Genomic DNA, 12,449 nt, shown 5'->3' on the forward strand with positions numbered 1-12,449 from the left:
CCCCATCTCCACTAAAAATACAAAAAATTAGCTGGGCGTGGTGGCGCATGCCTGTAATCCCAGCTACTCAGGAGGCTGAGGCAGGAGAATCGCTTGAATCTGGGAGGTGGTGGTTGCAGTGAGCCAAGATCGTGCCACTGCACTCAAGCCTGGACAACACAGCTAGATTCCATCCCCCCCAAAAAAAGAAAAAAAGAAATCTATACTGTGACACATCATAATGAAACTACAGAACACCAAAGACAGAGAAAATCTCAAATGCAACCAATAAAATAAGCTGGAAAGCAGTAAAACACAGTAACATCTTTATGTCTGTTATTTAAAAAAATAAATAAATAAGCATCAGTGTGGCTCTGCTTACCTCAGAAGGTTGTACAGATTAAATGATACAGTGTATCTGAAAGGGCTTTAAAGAAAACTGTAAAGAGTGCTGGCTGTGGCAGTACATATACTCAGATTGGAACAATACAGATGATTAGCCTGGCCCCTAGACAAAAAATATGAAAAAATAAAACTGTAAAGATATCTGGAAATGTAAGTGACAGCTTGTACAAAACCTATTTCATTCTTGGTCATTCAGCCTCTCTCTGAACCTCACTTTACCTAATTGACCTGATTATTTCCAAAGTTCATTCCAGCTCAAAGATTACTCTGTCAGTACATCTCAGTCAGAAGGAGGTGATTCAAATTATAATATTCTACTGCCTAAAAATAAAATGCTAGCTATCATCAGAAAGAACAATGGAAAAAGAAATTATATCCCAAATTCTATAAAAAGCCAACCATATATGGAATACTAATAGAAGTGTTGAAATCACCAAACTTTTATAGATACGTAAAAACAGAAAAAACAACTAAAGCAGTGGTTCTCAACCCTTGCTGCCTACTGGGGAGCTCAAAAAATACTAATGCTAGGGGTCCTCATTCCTAAAATTTTGATTTAATTGATCTGGGGTACAGTCCAGGGCATTGGTATTTTTAAGTGTTCCCTCTGATTATTCTAATATTATAGCTAAGGTTGAGAAACACTGAACTGAAGAGACATATAATAGGATGTGTTTTAAAAGATCAAAGCCTCTATAACCTTTCTAAAATATAAAGATTATGAAATTATCAAGAATATGAGTAGAATGAAAAACGAACCTGCTGACAAAATTATACCATACCACAATGGGGCTCGCCTCCTCCAAATGTAAAGGAAGTGGTTTAAAGAGCCAAATAAAGTGTAGGATTCATTTTATAATGTGGTTAGTAAATTTACACAATTTGTTACCCATGATGTAATGCAAAGTTAAGATAAACACATTCAGAAAAGTTTATATGAATTCCAAGGTAACAGATACCTACAAGGTTATTAAGGAAAGCAAATACTCTTGAAGCATATCCTCAATGTTCTGAGGCTGACACTGAAGGCAAGCATTCACTCCCATTAAACATCTTTTAGTCCCAGAATATTATACTGCATGGCCTCAGGATGGCACTTGTATGCTCTAGCCTCAGAAAAATTCATGACTGAAGATTATGCTTTTCTCTGGGGATGAGGAGATAACCGAGAGCAAAAGTTTAGCATCATGCATCTGCAACCATTTATTTATTAAGCACTTACTTTATGTTATGTACCATGCCTCTGCTAAGTACTTTAAATTATCTTAATTTAATTCTCACAAGGTAATTTGTTATCCTCATCTTACACATGAGGAAACTAAGGCTCTGAGAGATCAGAATCATGGCAAATATGTATTTTAGGCGTAAAATACAATAGTAAGTTTTAAAGCAAGAATTTTAAGCCCAGGTCTCTGCCATATTGCCTTTTGTGATAATTATAAATAATAGTCACAATAATAAAGACAAACTCATTTTAAGTATTTATGTTTTCCATTAAAAAGCTCAGTAAATCTTCTCAGCTGTCCCATGAGGCTGCTCATTCTCTCTATATACATATATTTTTGTTTGCTTGTTTATTTGATTGATTTGTTTTGAGACAGAGCCTCACTCTGGCACCCAGGCTAGAGTGCAGAGGCACAATCGTAACGCACTGCAGCCTTGATCTCCAGGGCTCAAGCAATCCTCGCACCTCAGCCTCACAAGCAGCTGGGACCACAGACGCATGCCAACGCACCCAGCTAATTTTCTGAATTTTTTGTAGAGATGGGGCTTCACCATGTTGCCCAGGCAGCACTTTTTTTTTTCTCTGAGACAGGGTCTCCTTCTGTTGCCCAGGCTGGAGTGCAGTGGAGTGATCATGACTCACGGCAGCTTCAACCTCCCAGGCCCAAGCAATCCTCCCACCTCAGACTCCCAAGTAGCTGGGACTACAGGTGAACACCATCACACCCAGCTAATTTTTAAAAATTCTTTTTCTGGAGATGGTGTTTTGCCATGTTGCCCTGGCTGGTCTTGAACCCCTAGGCTCAAGTGATCCTCCTGCCTCAGCCTCCCAAAGTACTGGGATTACAGGTTTTGAGCCACTGTGCCTGGCCCTCTAAATACTGTTGAGTCATCTTTGACTCCCCTTTTTCTCAAACCCCACATTCTACCCTTTAGCACATCTTGTTGGCTCTACCTTCAAAAATGTATCAAAATATATATTCACATATCTTATCACTACCACCTTAGTTCATCTTCTGCCTGCATTTATTAAAGTAGCCTCCTAACTAGTCCCCCTGCTGCTTCTACTTATTTTCCCTCCAAGTCTATTCTGAATCCTTACAAGGGCTCCCTTTTAAAGATGGTTTCACTCCTTTGCTTAAAACATTCCACTGGCTGCTCATCTTGTGGAGGTATAAAGCCAAAGTCCTTACAATGGGCAAGACCCTGTCTGACACAACTTCTTCCATTACTACCTGTTTGACATGACTTCTTCCATTCTCTTCCTCTACTTTAGCCACTTTTACCTCCTTGATATTCCTTAAATATTCCAAGCATGCTCCCTTCCCCCAGCTGTTCCTTCTGTCTAGAAAGCTCTTTCCTCACCTTAAATATCACCTTTAAAGGTCTTAGCTCGAATGGCATCTTATCAGTGAATCCTTTCTTCCCCATTCCACCCTCTGAAACCCTCATATTTTCCTTCCCAACATTCTATGTATTTATTTATCACTGTCTGTCTGCCTCAACAATTTAAGCCTCATAAGGGCAAGATCCGTATTTTTGTTGTTGTATCTCCAGTGTCTAGAACAAGGCCTGGCATGAAGTAGACGCTTGAAAAATATGTGGGGAGTGAAAATACAAATTATTAATGCCAAAACCCAGAAAATACAAATTCTTAATGCCAAAACTCCAGCATACAGCCTCCACACTAAATGCCCTAAGCTACTCAATCTTGCCACCTTTTCCATACAACTCTAACACTTCCAGGTAAATATCAGGGCCTCTCCTATACCACACACCACACACATACCAAAATCTAGAGCCAACATTGTTTATTTTTTATTTACTTGCCTGCTTTCTCATAAATCAGAGATTTTCAAATACTGAGCCTTAGGTTCTCATGACCTCATAAAGTTCTTTCCTCTTGCTACTATTCTCCCATTCACTGCTAGCTCTTCTCTCCTTCACCTTTTTTTTTTTTTTTTTTTTTTTTTTTTTTTTTGAGATGGAGTCTTACTCTGTCGCCAGGCTGGAGTGCAGTGGCATGATCTCGGCTCACTGCAACCTCCGCCTCCCAGGTTCAAGTGATTCTCTTGCCTCAGCCTCCAACACACACCACCACACTCAGCTAATTTTTGTATTTTTAGTAGAGACAAGGTTTCACCATGTTGGCCAGGATGGTCTCGATCTCTTGACCTCGTGATTCACCTGCCTCGGCCTCCCAAAGTGCTGGGATTACAGGTGTGAGCCACCGCGCCCGGCCTCTCCTTCACTATCCTAAAGAAATTAGCCTTTTCCCCAAATGATAAACACTCTGATTCTTCTACAAGTTATATCATACTAATAACTAGACTGCATGTTTCTTTGAGGTCATCTAGCACAACACCTCACGTACAGAAATTTTTCTCAAATATTATTAGTATTCCTTCTCCAATTCCTTTCACAAATGTAAAGCTCACTAATAATCTTAATCATTCTTTTTTCCCCCCATGAACTGATGCCTAATCTCAACTGGATGTGAGGAGGGGAGCATTACCAAAAATAAAAGACTTTCTCAACTAAGATGGGCAAGAGTGAAATAAACGACAAATAAATAGGTTTTTTTGCTAAAACGTGGCTGTTTCCTTACTCCTAAGATCTGAAGGAGGGAGGAAGCGGTAAGGGCAGGCCAGGTAGATGAGAGCTGGGATTGCCTTTCACAACTCTTCCCTGGCAACCTGAAAGAGCAGGACTGACAGGTTCTTGAAGGGGCAAATTTGACTTAATCGTAAAGGTATTTGTGTTGACTCTGGTGTTAATGGCTTAGGAAGAGATTTAAAAATTAAAAGGAAGACACCAACTGATTCGTATTTCATCACAATGCATTCAACTATTTTACTTCCTATTGTGTCTCTAAGAACATTCCAGTAGCAAAAGAAAAATAAAGAAGATTCAAAGTAATGACGGTCAAGAAATAATTTTTTTTCCAATTACACTAATAAGGGGGGACAAAGACCAGAGATTACTGCAAACTCTTCCCCTCAAAATATATCATACTCATTCTGTTAGGAAAATGACACATTTTTAAAGTTTCTCTGTGGAAGCTTAATTTAATTTGAGCACAAAACAAAAGATAATGTTAAAAAAGTAGTGTCCTTGGAGGGCACAGTGGCTCACGCCTGTAATACCAGCACTTTGGGAGGCTGAGGCGGGCAGATCACTGAGGTCAGTAGTTCAAGACCAACCTGGCCAACATTGTGAAACTCCGTCTCTATAAAAACACAAAAATTAGCCAGGCATGGTGGCACATGCCTGTGATCCCAGCTACTTGGGAGGCTGAGGCAGAAGAATTGCTTAAACCTGGGAGGCGGAGGTTGCAGTGAGCCAAGACTGCGCCACTGCACACCAGCCTGGGCAACAGAGCGAGACCCTCTCTCCAATAAAAGGAAAAAAAAAAAAAAAAACAGGAGTCTCTTTAATATGATAAGTACCCATGGGAAAGCTATCTGAAATTAATAAACATTTGCCACAAACAATTGTTTGTGGATGTGTGTATAAAAATTGAAGATCAACTACAGCTGCCGGTAAATTGAAAAGTTAAGGGGGGGCGAGGATGGGTTGGAATTCTCCAGCTTCTACAGGTAGAAAGGTAAGCATTGTTTTCTGGTGTGGCTTTTGTTTTTTTTGTTGTTTTTTTTTTTTTTAACCAAATTAGTGTGACTTATCTTCCATTCCCAAAACTGGAAAAGAAATTAAATTTTAAGTAGCTAATACAAAAATCATTCCCCACAACCGCACATTAAACTTTGCCTTTAACATTTCCTTGAAGTCTGAAATCCACACCTTTCTAGAAGGTACTGCTAATAAAGATCAATCCGTAAGTATTCAAATTTGTTGGAAACTACATAGAGAAGGTCAAAGAAGACTTGCAAATATCAGATAGACTAGATCGACTAAATACTACAGCAACTTAACAGTAGGGATGAAAAAGTTGCCAAATAATATAAACATATAACTACAGACTTACAAAGAATCATAGGAACGACCGGCCACTCCCTAACTTCATTCAACTGCTCATTTGTCATCTCTCAGAGGCCTACCCTGACCACCCCATCTAAAATAGCTGCCCCTATCACACTCTATTCCTGAACTCTGACTTATTTCTTCCTCACAGCAGTTGCCACTACAAGCCATTATATTCTATAGGCGCATTTGCTCGACCGTTTGCCTCTCCACTAAAACATAAACTCCATGAGGGCAGAAGCTTGGTCGGTTTTTTAAAATCACAGGGCCCAGACACATAGCTGGCACTCAATACACAGGTGCTGAATAAATAAATGATAAAACTGAAACCCAGAGAGGTTAAAGGATTTCCTCAAGGTCACAGAGCTAGCAACAAACACAGCCCTTACTATAACCTTGTCTACTATAGACCTGTGTGTTCGCTCTTTCCATAGCCACTTCCACTACATCACAGAGCCTGTTCCAGCACATGATTCTATTTAACAGATTTCTCCTCTTCTTTTTTTTTTTTTTAAGTGCCAAAGAAAATACATGTTACCAAAAAAAGTGACACACTGGGTAGCATTTTAAACTCAAGTGTTTCGCCAACTAAAACTATACTCAAATTTCGTAAGTATACAGGCTTAGCCCGTAAAACAGAAAGGCACAACTATTCATAGTTCTTTAAGTTCCTTTTGAAATTGGTGTGTATGCCCTGGAAGTTTTAAGAAGAACCACTGAAAACCTATTCACCAATTCTGAATGGCCTGTAAAGTATCAGCCGCACTTTCATTCTTTTCAGAGCCCACAAAATCTCCTCCCTGGATATACTTTATCTTGTAGATTATGCAAGGCAATGTAACTAACTTCAAAGCCCCTTTAGTTCCTTTTAAAGTACAAGAAAATCTCCCAAAACACTGAACATAAAATTAACCCGTGGGAAGTTTCAGATTCTGAGAACAGGAACCATCTCTTAACCATTCTCTCTGACTGCAATCATGTAGGTCCTTCGTTTAAAATGCATTAATTGGAAATACCTAAAAGAAACGTGGGAAGGGGCCGGGGGATCGCAAGAAAGTGGGGAAGAGACATTTACATATATAAAAAAGGGAGCTGATATATGAATAACACTTTTGCCCAACGTCAACTTCTCGCCTCGAGTCAAGGCCTCACTGACACAACTTCTGTTCTCTTCTTGATCACCTTCCTTGAAGAAGAGAGGTGCCAAAGCCGGCACGTTCTGCGGAGACTGTCTCTAGACCTAGGATGGGGCACACCAGGACAGCGGACGATTTGCGCCGCGTCTCTCAAAACTACTGCCAGCCCAATTAGTAAACCGAGAGGGCAGCCCTGAGATGCAGGATGGCCAGAGAGTTGAAATGAGCCTGGGAGTTAAAGAGTGGGATGGTGCGGACGAACAGGCGTGGGGAGGGTAAACAACGCACCAGGAGCGAGAGTGAGAACAGGGTCGAGATGGGGTCAGTGAAAGGCAAAAGGCGAAGAGAAGGGGACTGGGCTCCGGGTGGGATGGGCGGCAGCAAAGGGGGGGGGGACGCGAAAGGGGGGGGGGGGGGGGGAGAAGGGTCCGGGGCGGGGCGGAAGGGAGCAAAGAGGCGGGATGAAGACGGCCAGGCCGGGAGGGTCTTTACCTGCAGCTCCGCCCGCTCCACCTCCCACTGGGCTCTCTCCACCTCGAAGCGGGCCCACTCGTGCTGCAGGAAGTGCAGGATCCCCGGGAGACTGTACTGGGCTCGGGCCGCCCCCGCCGCAGCCGCAGCCGCAGCCGCAGCCGCCCCGTCGCCGGCCGCGGTAGCCTCCGCCAGAGGCCCGAGCCCCTTGGCACCGCCGGCGCCCGGGTGGTTGTTGCTGAAGAAAACGCCGGGACCCGCCTGCTCGTCCATGGCGGCTGCAGATACCCGGGAAGCTGCCCCGGCGCCCAGCAGCGGAGGCAACAGCGGCGGCAAGCAGCGCCTCCTCCTCCCTCCGCCGCTCCCGCCCACACCCCAGTCAGCAGGGAGCAGCCGCCTGGGCGCGGGGGCCGGCCGAGCCCGTGACGGGCCGGGAAATGGGTCAACTGCGGCGCGCTGGCGGCCCGGGGCTTGCCGGGAAATGTAGTCGCGGGGCGGAGCGCGGGCGAGCGCGGCCCGGGCGGCCTGTAGGGCTGCGCCTCAGCTTGGGCGTGGCCTCGGGCCCGCCCCGCCCCGGCTCGCCGCGGAGGGGGCCGGCTGGGCGAGGAGCGCGGGTTTCCTCTGGGGCCAGCTGGGCGCGGGCTGGCAGCTCTCCAGCCTTCCTCGCACGCGGAAGTTCGCGGGCGGCGCTCCCTGTTGCATTCACACACACACAGACACGGAAGTTATCACGCCAAGATACCAGCTCGAGCTGCACATCTTTTAAGGCTTCCTGGCCGTTCTGTGAAGAAACAGGCTCAAAGCGAGCTACCCGGTGCGGGCGCTGGACGGGGGTTCTCCCTCCAGCTGCCCTGCGTGCTCTCGCTTGGGTTCAGTCTTTGGAGTTTCTCTCACCCTAGACGCTCCTCCATTCTGCCAATCTGCGGGTCGCTGTCGCTCCTGCCTTTCTTTTCTGACTGGAGGGGCTCAAACCTGTTGCCTGACCAGTTTTCATTTCTAAGGAACGCCGATCATCTAAGACAACGCCGCAGCTTTCTGCTGCTGCTTCCAAATTGTGATTTGTTGACAGCCCATCTGAAAAAACGGCTCCGTTGAAGTTTCTTTCCCTTTGCAGTCCTCCTGCAGTAAATCCTGTAAAAGTTTTAGCATCCAATAACAGATATTGTTTTTTCTGTCTCATTTTTCCTATCTTACTCCCGCTCATTTTTACTCCACTTAATTGAACAAATATTTTTATTACCAGTTATCTCCCGCGCTGGGAATATTAAGATAAATGACGTCGTTTCTGTAATCAGAGATTGGCATATAATCAAATATCACAAGACCTTAGTAGCTACACCCCCTTGAAAAAGCAAGTTCCCTTTCTCCTCCCTAGCGCGGTCTTAGATATCCCGGCTCCGCTCCTTTTTCTCTTGTCCTGTTCCCAGTTTCACGATTCACCTGCCAACTGGCAACAGCATCCGCCTACCAAAGGTACACCAAAGTCCTTTCCTTTTAAGTGACTCCCTGTAAATATTTTCCTTCTCCGAAGTCTGATAACATGTCACTATAAATTCACACTACAACAGTGGCAGAAAGGAAGGCCCCTGGAAACAATTTAACAAATGCAAATGAAATTAAGCACTTATTTTGTCACCCTAACAAGTTACCGAACTCTTACGTTTTGTAGGATGTACTTCTGGGCTATCAGACTTGATGGCCATGAAAAAATGTAAAGATCTAGGCTGCTGAGTGACATGTCAGGGAAAGATATCCTGTCCCTGTCCTCTGTCCCCTCCCCCCTTTCGCATGGCTACTTGCGGAAAGGACAGGAAACACATTGTGTCTGCTCTGGTTGCAAATAAAGATGGAGAACTCTCTTCTCTCGGTTAATGTTTCTGCTTTATGAATTCCTTCTTTATTATCATCAAAGATTGATCCAGGCCTGGCCAAATTCCCTGTGCCATAACTTATTTTGGCTGTCGGCATCCTTTGAGATACAGCCCAGTCTTCTCATTAATAGCTCAAGGAACTAAATTCCAAAAAAATTGAGACTTGTCAACAATGAGGCCTTGAGTGAGACGACATATCCGAAAATTCCTTTAAGTCAATTCATAGCAGACCACAAAATGTAATTAAATTTATAGATAATCTGGACTACCACACATATACAAAAACTATTTTAATTCATAGTTCAGCTTTATTACTCACAATACCTCTTTTTGCTTTACGAGAACTCATTTACATTTTGGCCGGGCGCCATGACTCACGCCTGTAATCCCAGCACTTTGGGAGGCCGAGGCGGTAGATCACGGGAGCCCAGGAGTTGTGGGCAGGAGGCAGGAGAATAGGGTCTGGAGGCAGGGAACATAAAGTAGATTCACGCTGACTTCCTAGAACTGAATCAAATGGAAACACTTCAGCTATAACAGGAAATATACTCTCCATTTACATAGGGCGCACACCAAGTAAATGTCGTTGTAACTTTACTTCATCCTCTTTATTTACATAGGGCGTACACCAAGTAACCAATGGAAACCTCTAGAGGGTATTCAAACCCCAGAAAATTCTGTAACGGGGCTCTTGAGCCCCTATGCTCGGGCCTGCCCCTACCCTGTGGAGCCTACTTTCATTTTCAACAAATCTCTGTTTTTGTTGCTTCATTCTTTCCTTGCTTTGTTTGTGCGTTTTTTCCAGTTCTTTGCTCAATATTTCAATAACCTGGACACCCTCCACCGGTAACAGTTGGAGACCAGCCTGGCCAACACGGCAAAACCCGTCTCTACTAAGAATACAAAAATTAGCCAGGTGTGGTGGCACATGCCTGTAGTCCCAGCTACTTGGGAGGCTGAGGTATGATAATTGCTTGAACCCGGGAGGCGGAAGTTGCTGTGAGCCGAGATCATGCCACTGCACTCCAGCCTAGGCAATACAGCGAGACTGATTAAAAAAAAAAACTATAGGAGTATGAATACCATACTTTTAACTGGGCCCGGCGCGGTGGCTCATGCCTATAATCCTAGCACTTTGGAAGGCTGAAGTGGGTGGATTGGATTGCCTTAGCTCAGGAGTTCAAGACCAGCCTGGGCAACACTGCGAAACCCCGTCTCTACTAAAATGCAAAAAAAAAAAAAATCAGCCGGGCGTGGCTAATTTAAAAAAAAAATTATAGCTTGCGCCTATAATCCCAGCTCAATTCTCTCATTGTTTAATATGGGAACAATAGGCACCAAATAAAGTTGCTGTAAAGTTAAATGAGAGAAAAAAAGTAAATCCCCTCTCATAGTGCCTACTATACGGTATATTAGTTCACGAGAGTAACTGAAACAAAATATGTGAAGGAAACAGTCCCTGTTAAATTCTAGGGGCTCAGTAATTGTTCTCTCCTTTCCCCTATTCAGAACTTTAAATTAGTTAAAATAATCTTTAAAAAACAAAAAAAGGGCCGGGTGCGGTGACTCATGCCTGTAATCCCAGCACTTCGGGAGGCCGTGATTCGTGGGCGAATCACGAGGTCAGGATAACGAGACCAGACTGGCCAACATGGTGAAATTCCGTGTCTACTAAAAATACAAAAAACTAGCTGGGCATAGTGGCAGGCGCCTGTAATCCCAGCTACTTGGGAGGCTGAGGCAGGAGAATCACTTGAACCCGGGAGGAGGAGGTTGCAGTGAGCCGAGATTGCACCACTGCACTCCAGACTGGGCGACAGAGGGAGACTCTGCCTTAAAAAAAAAGAAAGAAAGAAAGAAAAAAAACAGTCCAGATGGCGGTGGCTCACGCCTTTGATCCCAGCACTTAGGGAGGCAGAGGTGGGTGGATTACCTGAGGTCAGGAGTTTGAGACCAGCCTGGCCAACATGGTGAAACCCCATCTCTACCAAAAATACACAAAAATTAGCTGGCCATGGTGGTGCGCGCCTGTAGTCCCAGCCACTGAGGAGGCTGAAGCAGGTGAATGTCTTGAAACTGGGAGGCGGAGGTTGCGGTGAGCCAAGATCGTGCCATTGCACTCCAGCCTGAGCAACAACAGCCAAACTCCGTTTTCAGACAAAAAAAAACCCCCCCCCCAAAAAAACTAACGCCTATGCCTAATCATTAAGCCTCAGATCTCAACGTGTTGTGATCATTTTATAATTAATAAAGCCAAAATGACAGAAAATAAGGGTTCCTTTCCCAGTACACAGAGCAATTGTCAAAATATTGATTTCATATATCACTACAATGAGTTTACAGTGAAAATTGTGAAATGTTGAAAGGTTGTTTAGATAATAGGAGTGTTTATTTTATTTTATTTTTTGAGACGGAGTCTCGCTTTATCGCCAAGCTGGAGTGCAGTGGCGCGATCTCGGCTCACTGCAACCTCCACCTCCCGGGTTCAAGTGATTCTCCTGCCTCTGCCTCCCAAGTAGCTGGGATTACAGGCATGGGCCACCACGCCCAGCTAATTTTTTGTATTTTTAGTAGAGACGGAGTTTCACCATGTTGACCAGGATGGTTTCAATCTCTTGACTTCATGATCCTCCCACCTCAGCCTCCAAAAGTGTTGGGATTACAGGTGTGAGCCACTGCGCGCGCCCAGCCTTTTTTTTTTTTTTTTTTTTTTAAGACAGAGTCTCCCTCTGTCACCAGGCTGGAGTGCAGTGGCGCGATCTCGGCTCACTGCGATCTCCACCTCCCGGGTTCAAGCGATTCTCCTGCCTCAGCCTCCCCAGTAGCTGGGACTACAGGTGCACACCACCACGCCCAGCTAATTTTTTGTATTTTAGTAGGGACAGGGTTTCACCATGTTGGCCAGGATGGTCTCTATCTCCTGACCTGTCTGCCTGCCTCGGCCTCCCAAAGTGCCTGGATTACAGGTGTGAGCCACCTTGTCCTGCTGAGTGTTTACTGTTTTTCAGTTTATATGTGTATGCTTTGTGGGATGAGGATTATAGATCTATAAAATGACAAATAATTCACCTGTTCTTCTGAAAAATGTGTCAGACCAGGCGCAGTGGCTCTCGCCTATAATCTCAGCACTTTGAGGGGTAGAGGCAGGCGTATCACTTGAGGTCAGGAGTTCAAGACCAGCCTCGCCAACATGGTGAAACCCTGTTCTCTACTAAAAATATAAAAATTAGCTTGGCCTAGTGGTGGGTGCCTGTAATCCCAGCTACTCTGGAGGCTGAGGCAGGAGAATCACTTGAACCTAGGAGGCAAGATTACAGTGAGCTGAGATCTCACAACTGCACTCCAGCCTGGTGACAAGGCAAGAGACCTTCTCAATAAATAA

The 12,449-nt window shown here is 44.6% G+C and overlaps 1 protein-coding gene across 2 annotated transcripts in view; it reads right to left on the reverse strand.

Annotated features, from left to right (window-relative positions):
• The window catches only part of STRN (striatin), a 130,076-nt gene extending 122,507 nt beyond the window's left edge, over nt 1-7,569 (reverse strand). The window contains exon 1 of one of the 2 annotated variants that reach the window (XM_031655070.1): nt 7,218-7,569. In XM_031655070.1, the coding sequence (XP_031510930.1) occupies nt 7,218-7,469 (252 nt within the window). In that variant the 5' untranslated portion in view covers nt 7,470-7,569. The remainder of the gene's footprint in view (nt 1-7,217) is intronic. The other variant, XM_031655071.1, reaches the window with a different exon arrangement.
• Between the last annotated feature and the right edge of the window lie 4,880 nt (nt 7,570-12,449).

The sequence above is a fragment of the Papio anubis genome, chromosome 14, assembly GCF_008728515.1.
Source record: "Papio anubis isolate 15944 chromosome 14, Panubis1.0, whole genome shotgun sequence".
NCBI lineage: Eukaryota > Metazoa > Chordata > Mammalia > Primates > Cercopithecidae > Papio > Papio anubis.